This window comes from Bison bison, unplaced genomic scaffold (assembly GCF_000754665.1).
Source record: "Bison bison bison isolate TAMUID 2011002044 unplaced genomic scaffold, Bison_UMD1.0 scf7180017864525, whole genome shotgun sequence".
Lineage (NCBI taxonomy): Eukaryota > Metazoa > Chordata > Mammalia > Artiodactyla > Bovidae > Bison > Bison bison.
The window spans coordinates 3,542,278-3,558,812 of NW_011495076.1; the positions used below are offsets into that span (position 1 = coordinate 3,542,278).

At 39.2% G+C, this 16,535-nt stretch overlaps 1 protein-coding gene across 7 annotated transcripts in view; it reads right to left on the reverse strand.

Moving 5' to 3' along the window:
• The window catches only part of ELMO1 (engulfment and cell motility 1), a 584,819-nt gene that overhangs the window by 354,273 nt on the left and 214,011 nt on the right, over positions 1 to 16,535 (reverse strand). For all 7 annotated transcript variants that reach the window (XM_010831166.1, XM_010831161.1, XM_010831167.1 and 4 more), the window contains 3 exons: positions 13,572 to 13,671; positions 5,064 to 5,215; positions 2,595 to 2,673 (listed from right to left, as the gene is read on the reverse strand). In XM_010831166.1, the coding sequence (XP_010829468.1) occupies positions 2,595 to 2,673; positions 5,064 to 5,215; positions 13,572 to 13,671 (331 nt within the window). The remainder of the gene's footprint in view (positions 1 to 2,594; positions 2,674 to 5,063; positions 5,216 to 13,571; positions 13,672 to 16,535) is intronic.

Below are 16,535 nucleotides of genomic sequence, written 5' to 3' on the forward strand. Positions count from 1 at the left end.
AAACAAAAAGGGACATTCCTGTAAATCCAATAAATAAGTGTTAAGGTTATATTTTAATCTAACTGGAGTAAGAAAATGGGCTTGATGTCTCTCAAGTATCAAGAAGTTGTTTACCAGACAAATACAAGGTCATTCTGCAGGAGATGCTTCCTTGACCAGCATTCAATGGGATGCTTTGCAGATAAAAGCAAGAGTAAGGCTGGGATTCTAACATGGACTCTTAATCAGCTCAGCAACCAGTCAAGTTCCTTACCTCTTTGACTCTCAATTTCCTCATTTATAAAATAGAAATAATAAGATTTTCTATAGATATGAGGATTAAATGAAATGACATAAAACATATTTGCAAGGCAGACTCTCAAATATTATCAGTGACAGGCTTTGGCAAGTTTTCTTATTTGCCAAAAATTTCAGAACTTTCAATCTTTCAAAACATAAATCAATCAATAACAAATATATAATATACAGTAAGATATTACCAATTAGCTTGAGCTTTTGCTTTATCGGACTTTACTGATATTCAAAAAATAATGACAAATAAGCTTTCCTTCATTATGAACTTGAAGTAATTTTTAGAGCCAACTCTCTCTTAACTCACTAGAAAGTATTTTATAAATTAAAAATCAAAATACTCCTTTTCTTGACAAATAGTCACTGATTCATCCTAAATTCAACATAGTCTATAAAGTCCAAGTTAATTTTCTATTGACAAGTATTGTCATTTTTATCTCAAAGACTAAAATCTGAATTTTCTCCTGGTTGATAAACACTCTTTCTTAGTTGAATTGTTTACTTAAATGATTTAATGTTATTAGACTACCTTTTGTGATTTAGTATTAATATAGTAATATATGTACAAACCGTGCTATGTCGGTTTCATATAGCCTAATTTTTCAAAAATAAAAAAGATAGCAGAATTCAAGCCTAATATTAACGGCATTTCTAGTATAATGGTACCCCATTATATTTTCATTGTTATCATTGCCCTGGAGTCAGCATAGATTGGCATCTAATTCCCTACTTCTTCACGGTCATTCAATTCCAGTTAATCAGATTAATAGTAATTTTAGTGTAACAGAAAGATGCAAGGGGTATGCATCTTACTCATGCAGAGGTCTGAGTGAAATTGTAGCACTTGGGGTGAGTGTGAGCTTTCCTTTCCTCTAATCTAGCCACAGAGGGAAAGACAGTTTCAAGAGTCTAGGTCAGTTTAGTCAAAGTCTTAGTTTTGGCCTGGCTCTTGACCCCACTCTACAAGCAGCTATCATTGGTCTGGCTAGGCATCCCTGGTCTGGCTAGCAGAAGAATCAAGCTTCTCTGTGATGCCCATGTCAGGCTTGTGAACATATGCAGGCAACTTACTGGCCTGATGGGAATTATCATGCTCCCAGTATTTAGCTATAAATATAAAAGGAGCAGCCCTGCTCATGATCCCACTTAAGATCTGCAAAGCTGCCCTGAAATATCCAGACTGGAAAATAGGCTTGGAGACGGCAGGCACCCCCTGGCTCCAGCCAACACCAATCCAAAAGCACAGGAAACTAGAAAGCCACTCTGCTTCTTGTGCAAATGTAACTCCTAGGAATGAGCAAACAAACCTAAATGGAAAACAAACCAGAAACCCTCATATTTAGCCACTGAGGTTTAAAATCCCTGGCAATGAAAAAAATAAAGAAAAAAAAAAAAAAGTAAAATTCTTGCCACAGTGTTCAGTAGCATGCTAACCTCCTAAATTCTTCTAAAACGATTTATTAGTAACTGTCATAAGCTCCCCAGTATACTTTCTAAATGCTGAAAGATCTCATATTTCCATCTAGTTTCTAAAGGGAGTCAATTGTGACCTAGGTAACAAGTATGTTATGTTGCTGGAAAAAAAAAAAGAAAGGATTCTGAGATGTGAGCCAAATTCTAAGACATGCAAAAGCACCACTTCTTCCACAGCCACTTTATAATGGTCCTTTCCCTCGCTGAAGAAGAACCAAAGATTGACAAAGGACAGTATTGAAGGGTACGTTCCAAGCAGGTACATTTAAGGGGTTCCCTCCTTCTGATGACACAGAGGAGAGGAAATGAATGCTCACTCCTCCTGGGCACATCCACACACGGACCGCAGAAATACCACTAAGCAAAGAGCCTCTTACAGATGAAAGGTTCTCTCAACTGCGGCAGCAATTTACACATTCCCTTTCCCATCTTCCCACCCAGCAAAGTGTGACAGTTCTCAGAGTCTAGCTTTCCTCATCAGGAAAATGGGGACAATCCCTCCCTGGCCCCAGTGAGTATCCAGTGAAATGACAGAAGGCCACAGGGGCTTCTAACTCTGCATCCACCACAAAAGCAGTTTCCTCTTTCTTTCAGCTCTTTGTTTGGGGCTTCTATACTGGGTTTCACATGATGAAAGGGCTTTACCTCTGAAACACTTCATCTCCAACTAGCTCCCACTGGATCTGTGAATGATCCCAGTCTGGCCAGGCAAACTGCTGCGAAGCAGAGAACCCCAGAGGAGTTGCTGGGATTGGAAGGGGAAGGCTCTCCCTGCACCAAAGCTTGTCAGCCCTGGGCACAGGCTTTAAGGCAGAAGAAATGCAACTTACCTGCCTCCTCTCATCAGGGGCCTTCAGGAAAAGTGCATTAATCACTGCAATGGTATAGGTCTGGATTTCTTGATCTGTCCTGTAAAGACACAGAACAACATCAAAGTCAGAAAAGACCACCCCTCAGTGAGACCATGATAAGGGTCATGATTATTGCCCCAAAAAAGGTGAGAGAGAAAGGCAGGACCCAGAGAACGCAGTCAGCACTGTGTATTTCAACCATGAAAAGCTGGAAACACATGAGGAGACAATTACTATTGCTAGCCGGACAAAACACACTCACCCAGAGATATAGGTGGCCAGCTGGCTCTCTTCCTCTCTCCTCTATTAGAGTTAAAAATATGGACCAGTGTGTGTGTGTTTGTGTGTGTGTAATTTTCTGTCTGATGCATGAAGTACATCTGGGAACAGTCCTGGGTGTCCCCACATTCTTGGGCTTATTATAGAGGAAACTGCTTTGTCTCCATGGCAATATTACATATTCTAAAAATCTATTTTCAACTAGAAACTTCAAAGAACAAGAAGGATAGGTTTTTATGTTTACAAATTTGCTTTTCACAGGAATGAAATCAGAAATTCCAAATGAAGCCAAGATCTACAGTTAGGTGCATGGTAAATAGTAAATATTAAGCACAGCACAGCATAAATAGTAAATTAGAAGGACCCAAGGCATAAACAAAGAGCAGAGGCCAGAGAGCTACATTTAGAGATAACTGAGGAAGAGGCAGAGCTTATCACACACAGCCTCAGGAAGGATGAAATTCTAAGCCCAGTGCCCCCACTGGCTGGCTGTGTGGCCTTGGACAAGTTCACGGGGTGTCCCTACACAGCTTCCTCATCTGGAACGCTGGGTAAAAACACACTCATTTCAAGGAGTTGCTTTTAGGATTAAATGAGGTAATGCACATAAAACCTTTAGTACAGCGCTTGGCAAATAAGAAACTCTCCTCTTGGCAAAGTGCACTGTAAGTGCACAATGATGCCCTTGAGATTCAGAGGAAAGACACAGACTTTTAAGTTGATACAGGTCACATTCAGGGACACGTGAAATTGGTACCATTTCCAGCATGAGTTCACACAAAATCATCATTTTAGAGCATGGGCTAATTTTCCCTGAGGCCACAGTCTATAGCTTGTGTGACTTACAATTTTACACTCTAGTCAACCATCTCCTACCCCCAAACGAAGGAAACATCTAATGCATTTTGGTAGTTTAATATAAAGTTTAATTATAAACACATAGTCAACATTTTTGGTATACTGAGAACTACTGAATACTCCCTTGAATCCCCATTCTACACCCGCAACCCAAACAGGCCAATCAGGTTTCCTCTTGAAAATCTGCCAGTGTGACCTGAGAGAGCAGGGGCAGCACTTACTGGGAGCCAAGTCACATTACTGCCAGCCAATATGCCAGAGAAAAGGCCTGTTGTGAGAACTCCAAGGAAGCCATAGTTTCTGTCCTTCCCAAGGCTTAGCTACTCAAGTCATTCCTCGGTTCTATAAAACACGCCAGTATCCTTTCAATAAACTCCCTGTCCTAGTCAGGATGCTTCTTGCCACCTGCGATCCAAAATACTTTCATTGATCAAGTGGCATCCTACAAGGATTCCTTCTCAGGCTGGTATCATCAGAGGCAACCTTGCTAGTTATCTAAGAGTGGGGAGGAGAGATTCCCCCAAAACCCAAGGCTGCTAGGGCAGCTATCTCATAGCTCAAGCGTCTTAAAATTTTGTATTTTATAAAATACACTAGAAAAAGGTTATTGTAATCACCTGGAGACAAATGAAGTCTGGCTTTAAAAACTCCTAATTAACTATGAAAATTCTCGTATCGCAGAAAATACTGTATGATTAAGGATAAAGACTCTATTGAGATTGTAAGAGAACAAATTGCTTTATTGTATCTTATTAAAAGCAAAGCTCTACACTATCTAGCAACATTTATCAGAACTGAGTCCCTACCAAGGCATTGCTGCTAAGCCACTTCAGTCGTGTCCGACCCTGTGCGACCCCGTAGACGGCAGCCCACCAGGCTCCCCCGTCCCTGGGATTCTCCAGGCAAGAACACTGGAGTGGGTTGCCATTGCCTTCTCCAATGCATGAAAGTGAAAAGTGAAAGTGAAGTCGCTCAGTCGTGTCTGACTCTTAGCGACCCCATGGACTGCGGCCCACCAGACTCCTCCGTCCATGGGATTTTCCAGGCAAGAGTGCTGGAGTGGGGCGCCATCGTCTTCTCCGACCAAGGCACTAGGGACACACTAGTCTCAAGAAGAGGCAAGGGGCGCACCCAGGGCAAGTCACTGTGTCATGTCAGTGGATGGGGGACAAACATGAGGCATGGTTTGATTATATACCAGATCAAGATTCTTTTTCTGTATATATTTAATGAAACCAATACCAAACCATCATGGGAGCTGTCTGCCTGAAGAATGTTCCCTCCCCCTGTGGCAGCGTTGATCTTGCTCACCCTTGGAGATGCGGAATGAGTTGGCCGATGGTGATCTCCTGTGCCACCTTCTGATAGAGGTCGTGGCTGTTGAGCACCATGGACTCCAGAATGGCCAAGGACCGTTGCAGGATGGAGACATCTATGGCCGACTTGTTGACAAAACTTGCTATCTGAAAACCCAAGAGAGACACAATTGATCACTCACACTAAGCAGAGCAGAGAAGCAGAGAAGGGAGCAAATGAAGTCAATCAGGAGCTCATTTAAGAAACACCAGCTATTCAGTGTGAGAAGTACCTGGAATTATAGCAGGATAGCCAGAAATGTAGTGTCAACAATGATTGTTCACCACCTTATTACAAACCTCTATTTATGGCCTATTTCTCTAATTTGGTAATAAGCAATTTTAGAAAGGAGATGGTTTCAAAGAATTATTCTGTCTGGTGTTTTTGGAATGGTTCGTCTGAGTTTCAGCTTTCAGGGGCAGATAATTTCAACACATATATTGTAAGAACTCTTGTGTTTCTTTGAGACAGCAATTTCAACATATACTAATAGCCATTGCCTCCCATTTTCAGGCTACTCCTTCACCCACACAACCCATGGCTTTTATGTTCTTACTATGCTTCTGTTAAATTCTTAAGGGACTCACACAAATCACACTTGTCAACACAGTTCAACTGGCAACTTTTCAGTCACTGGCTAATCTCCTTTTTATTCCTCAATGAAGCACTCTTTCCCCCATTCTTTCCATTTCTTATGGTTAAAATAAATTCTTCTAATCACTCTCAAATTTAGCAAACAGGAAACCAATTAAATTAGAAGTGCTAAAAGTTAAAATAGTCGTTTAAGCTCTAAAATACATTCCCTTAGGAATTCATCACTAAAGCCTCAAACATAATAAATCAGAATGTAAGAGGGAAGTAAAATAAGGGTTAGAATAATGGATCACAGAAACCCAAACACATGGGTACCATAAAGGTTTTATTTTAGAGGCCTCATTAAATGTTATTACTGTTTGTTGACAACTCACATTAAAATGCTATTATTATATCATCATAATGACTGCTTTCTTAAAAGCTATTTGGTTCCATGACAAATCGACACTTATAGCTTCCCCTTATCAACGAATATTTCCCTTTTTGCTATTGCATTGACCCCTTCTCCTCATTCCCTCTTCATCTTTGCACAAGATAAAATTCAAAGGCACCATGGCAACTTACAGTTACCAGCTCAACCATTTTTAGCCCAATGACTCCCTAGTGAAAGCAGAGGGTATAGTGAAAAACAGAGGTGGGCAAGTACAGTTATCAGTATGCTCTCTGCCTCCAGATACACCTGGATTTAGGGGATAGAAAATATGTGACATAAAGAAATAAAGTAACATTATACTAGTATATTCCAAAAGGGTATTATTTTATAATACAGACTATAGGAAGAGTATGATATTTTTAAGATTCTCAAAAGACTGCTTTAGCTCCTTTCACAGCTAATAAACTTCTTCAATATGTTTACTGTCCCTGGCAAGCCCCTGCCTTAATGCTCACTGTCTGGGTCTATTCCCCTATCAGATCTACCACGATGAGGCCACTTTTCTTTCCCTAAGTCCATCTATCTCTCACAAAAATCCAATGACCCTCATGCTGTGCTTAGGGTTAATGCCTAACTTAGACCTCTTCTAAATCCAATATTAATTCCTTGACTTCCTCATCAATGCCACACCAAACACTTTTCATGATCCCAGTACAATTTTTGACACTTATTGGAAAAGAGAAGAACTTATAAAGAAATATGTTGACAATACCACTGATTTCTTGGCACTGATTCTATTTTCCTTCCATGCTCCTATTCTTATTTCCATGTAGTAAATTTGGATGTACCTTTAAGACTCTGTGGAGAATCTTCTAGTTGAAAGTTTATGACCAAACCCCCTCCTCCACCCTCTTGACTTCATCCCCTCTTTTCATTCATTCAGGTAATAGGTGTTGACCATGTACTACAAAACAGGCTTGCACTGACCTAGGATCTGGAAATCAAGAGATGAGCAAAGCCACATGCTTTTTAACTTCAAGGACCTTATAATCTAGCAAAGATGGACACACAACAGTCATTTACTATAAAGTATGTCAGAGAAGGCAATGGCAACCCACTCCAGTACTCTTGTCTGGAAAATCCCATGGACGGAGAAGCCTGGTAGGCTGCAGTCCATGGAGTCGCTAAGAGTTGGACACGACTGAGCGACTTCACTTTCACTTTTCACTTGCATGCATTGAAGAAGGAAATGGCAACCCACTCCAGTGTTCTTGCTGGGAGAATCCCAGGGACAGGGGAGCCTGGTGGGCTGCTGTCTATGGGGTCGCACAGGGTCAGACATGACTGAAGCGCCTTAGCAGCAGCAGCAGCAGCAGCATGTTACATGCTTATTCTTGGCATCCAAAAGTATAAGTCCACTTAGATATTCTAAAGTCTAAAATTAAATGGGCTAAAAATCAATCTCACTGACTTCTTTCCTATTCCCCTTTTCTCAAGTATCACCTTTTTCCAAGTTTGCCATGATCATTAGTGATAAATAGTCCCAGTTCCCTACTTTCTGTCTCTGTGAACACATTTGCAATGTCTGAAAGTGTTAGTCGCTCAGCTGTGTCTGACTCTTTGTGATTCCATGGACTGTAACCCACCAGGCTCTTCGTCCATTGAATTCTCCAGGCAAGAATACTGGAGTGGGTTGCCATTCCCTTCTCCAGGGGATCTTTCCAACCCAGGGACTGAACTTGGGTCTCCTGTATTGCAGGCAGGTTCTTTACCATCTAAGCCACCAAAGAAGCTCTGTGCAACATCTACCCTCTCACATACATGAAGTCGTATATGCACATTGGAACATGGTCCAGCTCATTCCTGGCTTACTATGACAGCAGCTTCTTCAATTTCCTCTATAGTCAAGATTTCCCTCTGATACAAATTTACCCTGTAAATTTGTATTTTATGTATGTAAATTTACATATTTACTTCTGTAAATATGCTTTGACAGTATTTCCTTTCTGGAAATACTCAAGAAAGCATGCATCTGACTCTTTAGAGTCTAATGTACAATTCTGTAGGAGATACTAGTTGTCTTTTGAAACTAACTTCTATCTTTTGGCTTATTTATCAGTAATTTCAGCTTGACATTTAAATGACCCAATACTTTCATCTAATGAATACTAATAAACAAGGTATCAGGGCTGACTGAGCAAACATGATGACTGTCCTCATTGGTGAATGGACAACTTTGTGAAAGTTTAAATGTTACTTTCTATGTCTAGTTTAAAAACTACAGATCGCAGTATAGCTATAGAAGGTTAAAAATCATCTTGTTAAATTTTAATTTCCCTTGTCTTCCTCAAAATCAATCATGACTTCCTTTGCCTTTAAATTTTTTCCAGCTGCATTTCTGTACTTTGGCCAACATGGGTGAACCAGCCTAAACCTGTCAAAGTACAGCTTCTTGAAGGTAGGTCTGTATCAGAGAGAAAAAGAAGGAGGAGGAGCTAACAATAATGATATCTATTACTTCCACATGCTTCCACTCATTTTTAAAGTGCTACCTAGAACTTTGGGAAAGTTATACACACAATGCCATATTTAAAATGGATAACCAACAAAAACCTACTGTACAGCACGTGGAATTGCTCAGTGTTATGTGCTAACACCCCTGGATGGGAGGGGTGTTTGGGGAAGAATGGATACATGTATACGCATGGCAGAGTCCCTTCACTGTATACCTGAAACTATCACAACATTGTTAATTGGCTATACCCCAATCAAAAATGTTTTCAGTGTTAAAAAAATAAAAATTAAAAGAAAAATAAATAAATAAAGGTGCTACTTAGATAAAACATAGGAATATTTGGGTGACTTTTAAGAAGTTAAGGGGCATCACAGTGTATGAAATCAATAATACAACTTTTTAAAATCAGAGAAACACTTTGAATTACTTAGAAAGAGACCTTAAAATTATCCTCTGTTATCAAAACTGAAAAGATACATGGAGAACATGGAGCCCCTCTCCCATATTTTAAGTTATTCAGGCAGTGGTCCATAAATCTCTCAAGCTTTTAAGAGGCAAAAATGACTGGGTCTCTAAACTGAAATTGGCTGGATGTTTATCTAGGCACTGAAAATACTGCAGAGTGAACCAGGCCCTCCTGCAGAGCTAAGGTTTCAAGAGCATTTGTATAAAACTTTCCTTCCAAGAAAAGGCTCTGATGTTATACTTGGCCAGGGTAAAACCAACTCGTAACACAGAAAGTTCTAGGTTGTTTTTCTTTTATTTCATTTCTTTCTTCCCCATGCCTTCTGACCCTCTCTCTAAGTCACCAAATCTTTAAAAAGCAGCAACATTAAAGACTGGCATCAAGGGATTCCAAGTTTCAAAGTGTTCATGAAATGATATTTCTTATTACAGAAAAACTTTGTAAACTAGACTCGAGATCCACACATAACAAAATAGATAGCAGAGAAGGATATCAGGGCTGGCAGGGAAAAAATATTTCTCCAAAGTCGTATGAATTTGGCATTAATAGGAAGCCAAGTCTGGACCACAGAGATAAGCATCTTTTGTCAGCACATTTCCTAGCTGATTTTTGTCTAGATAAAGCTCCATTTAAAAGACAGTTGCCTGTATACAATTCCTGGGTTGTCAAAGTGCTGAATTTGATCCAGCTAATGAATAAAAAGATAACCTTACAAAAACTTTCAATTATAAAGTCATTTTCTGATGACCACTTTTTAAAATTCACATAAGGAGTAGAGCTCGAAGTAGCAATGCAAGGAAATAGAATGGCTAGGAATGAGGCTGGAATACATTATAAACATGTTGTCTTCTGAAAAATACTCAATGTTTAATTTAAACTGCCAAGACTGCTAGTCTTTGCTTCCCTGAATCTAATATGATTTTTTGGTTAATTTCAATGAGCGAAAACCATTTTCATAAGCAGTTAGAAAATTAGATTATTGTCAGTCTCTTTAACCACATCTCCCATTTAAAGAAAGATACCTTTGTAATTCTTTTCCATTCATGGCTGAAGTTTTACTTGAAATATATTTTAAATATGGTGGCACTGTATTCTTTTTTTTTTTCCTTCAAGTTTTAGAGTTTAGAAAAATACTTCCAAAGCAAATTTCATTTATTCATTTTCACAGAAATGTATTAAGGTCTGACTCAATGCCACGCCCTGAGGAGAGAGGCCAGAAGAAAGCCATGGTTCCATCCTAGCTTTCTTGGACTCATGGTCTTGGGAGAGCCAATCAAAAGAACAAAAAATTCATAGGAGAGTGATAAGTGATGGAACAGGGGCATGTACAAGATTCAAGGAGAATGGAGAGCAGAAGAAATCAGTTAACTCTGCCCCAGTGAGGTCAGGGAGGGCTGAACAAGAGGCTATGCTCTTTCAACAAGTCTGCTCTTCTGTCCTTCAGAATCTCTTCTTTCCAACATTTAAAGTGCAGGTACATGCTGATGCGGGAGGGAGCCCTGAAATGGGGGGCCAACGACACCCCACTCTCCATAACCTCACTCTACCTCCCCAAGCCACTGTGTCCTCCCCTCCTGACCAGGAACACACACTTACTGCTCTCTTCTGCAAAGGATTGCTACAGGAATCAAGAGATAATGTTGCTGAAAGCACAACCTAATTTCAAGGAATTCACGTTGAGAACAGCATTGTTTTTATAGCAAAAAAGGCTATAATATCAGAGAAGCAAAGCAATTTGAAAGTAGAAAAGAAAAGCCCACCATAAATCCAGAATGAATTTAAAAATTTTAAGTATAAAAAATATCTGCAAAACCCAGTATCTTCAGATTTAAAGTTGCCTCCCAAGAACTTTTTTTTGTAATTGGAAATATAGTTGAGTTACAGTGTTGCATTAGTTTTAGTACAGCAAAGTCATTCAGTTTTATATGTATATGTATTTACGTGCATGTGTGGGGGTGCTCAATCTCTCCGTCAAGTCCGACTGCGATTCTATGGACTACAGACCTCCAGACTTCTCTGTCTACGGGTTTCTCCAGGCAAGAATACTGGAGTAGATTGTCATTTCCTTCTCCAGGGGCTCTTCCTGAGAGAGGGATTCAACTCTCATCTCCTGCACTGGCAGGAGAATTCTTTACCACTGCCCTACCTGGGAGGTCCATGTATATATATACATACATATTTTTTTTAATTTTTCAGATACGTTTCCATTACAGGTTACTAGAAGATATTGAATATAGGTCCTTGCACTATATAGTATATTCCTATTGTTTACCTATTTTATATATAGTAGTGTATATATGTTAATCCCATACTCCTACTTTATCCCTCTCCTCTTTCCCCTTCGGTAACCATAAATTTGTTTTCCATCTCTATAAGACTGTTTCTGTTTTGTAAATACATTCATTTGTATTACTTTTTAGATTCTACATACAAGTAATATCATATAATATTTGTCTTTTTCTGTTTGACTTACTTCCCTTAGTATAATAATCTCTAGGTTCACCCATGTTGCTGCAAATGGCAATATTTCACTCTTTTATGGGTAAATAATACTCCATTTCTCTAGAACTTTTATCTTGGAGAGACAAAATACAGTAATATTTTCCAATGCATTTAAAACCTGACACTTATATTTATTACCTGCCACCACCAAAGGAGAGTACTTCCTAACACATCCGGATTACCTTGGCTTTCTCTTCTACACTCATTTCTCTCTCTCTCTTTCTTTTTTTCTAAGCAATTCATGCCACTGATAAATACAGGCAAAAAGAGGCTTCATCCTTCTTTTTGTTTTCTTGAGTTGTTCTTACTACTCATTTTTTCTCAGCTTTATGCCCTTACGTAAGAAAAAAGGATTCAGAGGTACATCAAGAAGACCTTGGGTTCCCAAACAGTTCTTGCCTGAAATAAATAGACAACATCATTCTGGTATTCAATCTGTGAGACTTTCATTCCAAACATCCTCATTCGACAGACTAAGGGCTCTCCTATGCTCTTCAGTTTAAGGCAGTAACTCCCTCCAGGTACTGATTAACTTCAAAAGGAAAAGACGTAACTTCAGAGTGGGGAGACCCAGTGGTATCTGCTGGGTCGCAACCACATAATCAAGGTCACCATTAATAAGAGGTATCAACATCACATATTCTAATGTGATCCTCTAAAAAGAGCACAACATTACTTCTCTGACATTCTTGCCAAAAATGCATAACCTTGATTTAAGGGAAATATTAAACAAACCCAAACTGAGGGACATTCTACAAAATAAATGACCAGTATTCTTCAAAACTGTCAGTCATGAAAGACAAGGAAAAACTGAGGAACGATCATATTGGAAGACACTAAGGAGACATGATAACTAAATGCAGTCTCGAGTCCTTAACCACAGAAAAACTGGTGAAATCAATTAATGGTGATAAGTCTTATAGCACTGTTAATTTCCTAGTTTTGATAATACTGTTATTATGCAAAATGTTATCATTAAGGAAGTTGGGTGAAGGTCATTTGGAACATTTTGTACTTTTTTTTTTTTTAATTTTCTATAAGTCTACCATGATTTCAAAGTAAAAGTTCTTAAAAACTCAAGTGACTCATCCTGGATTTTGTTTTTATTTTCTAGCTTTCACAAAGACTCTCTGAAATTATTTTAGACCATTCTTCCCAGGAATCTAGACCTGTAAGATAAATATATGAATTCCAAATATCTCTTCATTCTCAGTAACAGCAGAACGAAAGATGCCAATACATTTATAAACCATTTCACAAATACAAAGAGAGGAAAAATAAGTTAACAAATTAATAATGATGATTCTTGATTTAACACTACATTTAATAGTTGAAAAGTCAAGGCTATTCATTTTTGGTTAGAAGACTGGAAAGAGAATTGTAAATCTGCAGATGTGTTTTTATTACTATTCAACGGCTAGGGATGGTGGGGGGCTCTTCTGCTCCCTCCTCACACCAGGTCCACCTCTGCCTGCCCCTTTGTTAGCTTCCTCCTAAGGACAGCAGGAACCAACTGAACGAGTTGATCCCAGAGACACGTACTACAACAAGATTACGAGTGAGCAGGCTTACTCTGCCCAAGAGGCATGGACCCAAGCACCCCATTTTCTCTCACATTTCTGCTTCAGACCCAGTCATGTAGTAATCAATATATTTTGCCTCTTTCCCTTCTCCTGAACACCTAGTTGAGGAGAGAAGGTTCAGGAAAGATACTAGGAACTCTAGTTAGGTCTTAAAAACAATGGAGCCCAGAAGAGGGGTTTTAACATGTCACCTTGACTTCTCTCAACTAGGGGTTCTCTTGTACAACTCCTATGATCCCGCTGGGGAGAAAATGTCATTTTTATATAGAATTTAGGCCCTCAGACCACCATATATATAATACTATCAAAAATCACACTCATGCTTTAACACAAAGAACTAAAGGAAACAACTTTGCAATAAGCTCAAAGCATAGAAAAATATCTGCAGAAAACCAAGTGGTTTGAGCTTGGGAAGCACAATCTGAATTACCTTCTTAATGAATGCCACTGAAAACGTATCCCAGGACACTATTCCATGGTCCATCAGCTCCACAAAGGCCGTCAGGGTGAAGGACAGCATGTCTCCAAAGCTGGAAAACACAAGGAGGCGTGAGGGTGATAGGCCAGGAGTTCAGCACAAGGAGAGACGGGAGTGAGAGAGCTTTAGAGGGATGAATACAAGCAGAACTGGACAAGATCACTGGGATAAGCAGCTGGGCCACAGACAACGTCCTTACACACGTGGCTCAGTAGGAAGGAGGCAGGTAGCTTCACAGTGAGAAGCCTGGGCCTCTGGGGGACAGACCTGGATTCACAGTCTCACTCAGGTGAGCTGTGTTGCCCCTGAGCGGGTCCCTAAGATTCTCTAAGCCACCGTCTTCTCCACTGAAAAACTGGATAGTGAAATCTGTTCCATCACAGGGCTGCTGGTAGAGCACTGAATAAAGTTCAGCATACAAGCATTCAGAAAATGATAGCTTAAAAAAGCTCCTCAGCAAACAAATATTAGGAAGAGGGCAACACACTTCTCTTATTATCTCTGGGTATCCAACAGGGAAGGTTATAAATAAGTCTATTAAAAGTATGAGCACTTTGCAAAAGATTCATGTGGCCCATAAATACCTAGGGGTGTGTGTGTGTTTGTGTGTGTGTGTGTGTTTGGTGAGTGCATTTACACACATACACACACTCACAGATACAAACATATATGTAAGTAAGCATATTAATTTCTATGTTACACTGTCCAGCATTTTAACTTTAGTTAACAGGCTTTATAGAATATCTTTCTAGAATATTATAGATAATAACGATTTGCTGGCCATTGACTTGCTGTGATTCAGAAGCTGTAGGAAGTGTCTCATGAATGAGTTAGAAATTTAAACAGATCAGGCAAACTCAGGTAAAAGAACTGCCTTCTATAATAGCTCCACCCACACCCCTTACCAGACAACAACCTGGTTTCTAGTGCTTACAAAACAACTTTGAGAATCTTTTACAGAAACTCACCTCTACTGTAAATTATCACCATAATAGTATTAACTTAAAACCCTCAAGGTAAGTTTTGTCTCTTCGGGTATATTAAATTACATCCATCAGAATCTCCATACTGTATACAACCATACTGATTCATATGCTTGACTTTTTAAAAATAAATTTAGTAGTTCCGATTTTTAATCTGTAGATTCCTATATATCATGACTGCTACTTTACAGAGTTTCATAAAGTGTTTAGATGGAGTCTTCCCATTCATTTTCAATGAACAGAATAGAAAACTGGCTCCTATTTCTTTTAAAACACCTTTGCAGTCCCCCTTCTTCCCAGTGTTCTCAGCCTGGCCTCCATGGAGGACCTTGGAAATCTTGCATCATCTCAGAAGCTGTGATGCTGAAAATAAATCTACAAAAGAGGAAGTGAATCTCAGGCAAGGACTGTAATCCAAAGGCACCAGACACAACAGAGGGGATGAGATGTGCTGGATGGAAATGGTTCAGTGGGTGGTTTCTGGAGTCAGACAGCAGAGGTGGACAGCTGTAAGTGGACAAGTCACTGACACAGTCTGTGCGCAAGTTTCCTCATTTTTTAAAACAGAGGATGACAATGATGCGGCTAGTGGTGGTGATACTTTACTCAAAGGATTCCTGGGGAGATAAAAGGAGTTACCACACGTACAGCCCTCTGAACAGTGTATAACACACGGAAGGCAGCATATGAATATTAGTTATCATCATTATGCAAAGAGGTATTTTAAAAAGGTACACGAAGCTCATGATTTTCAAATGTCTGTCTTCACTGTGAGAAGAATTCTCTGTCCTTGGAACCAGAAAAAAAAAAAAAATTCAAGGAAAGCCAAACCTTTCAAATCAGATTAAAAAAGCAGCATATATTTTTAAAAGACTTTTCTGAGTCACAGACAAGCAATCCCCATCTTACAGGTTCCCCCTAGGTGGCATCAGAGAATCATGCCCCAAAAAGAAATTCCAGACCAGAAAACTCAAGCTTACTTTAAGAAAACAAAAAAAGTAGATAGTCAGGTGGAAAATGGACTAAAAGGACAAGTAAGAAAGGTTATAGAAAAATTCCAGAATGACTCTTCTACAATGAGTCATAAGAAAATCTAAACACTAGCTTGCAAAAAAAAAAAAGGAAATTTCTTCAGGAAAATAAGAAAGCCAGGAAATAAAAACAATTAGTAAGATTTATTAACAGATTATTAGATATTAGTATCACTGTGAAAACATTACATAATTATGTATAGAATTTTTAGTGAACAATATTATGTAATTTATTACTTTGTTGTATTATTAGTGTTAAACAATATTAACTAACTTCCCTTGTGGCTCAGACAGTAAAGTATCTGCCTGTAGTTCAATGCCTGGGTCAGGAAGAGGCCCTGGAGAAGGACATGACAACTCACTCCAGTATACTTTCCCCAAGAATCCCTATGGAGAGAGGAGCCTGGTGGGCTACAGTCCAAGGGGTCACAAAGAGTCGGACATGACTGAGCAACTAACACACACACACAAACAATATTAACAAGTTTTTTACTCAAAAAAAGGGGAAAAAAAAAACACTAAGTGATAATGAACCTGGAGTCAGAAATGGCAAGTGCTCCAGTATTCTTTCCTGGAAAATTCCATGGACAGGGGAGCCTGGCGGGCTACAGTTCACGGCGACACGACTGAGCACACACATACATACACAACTGATAATGAATGGTTTGCATTTCTTTACACCTGGCCTGCTGAAAGATCTCAATTGCTAAAAAATGTACATGACATTGGAGGATGGCATTCATAGGTTCCATGCAGTGTAAAAACATTGCCTTGGTGTTGTCACTAAGAGAAAAGCAATGGAAACAGAAAAAGGAGTAACACATGGCTAGAAACAAGCTCTTCTTTACATTCCCTATATTTTGGACTAAAGACAGTATCAGTCCTCATTAACTGCTTTAAAA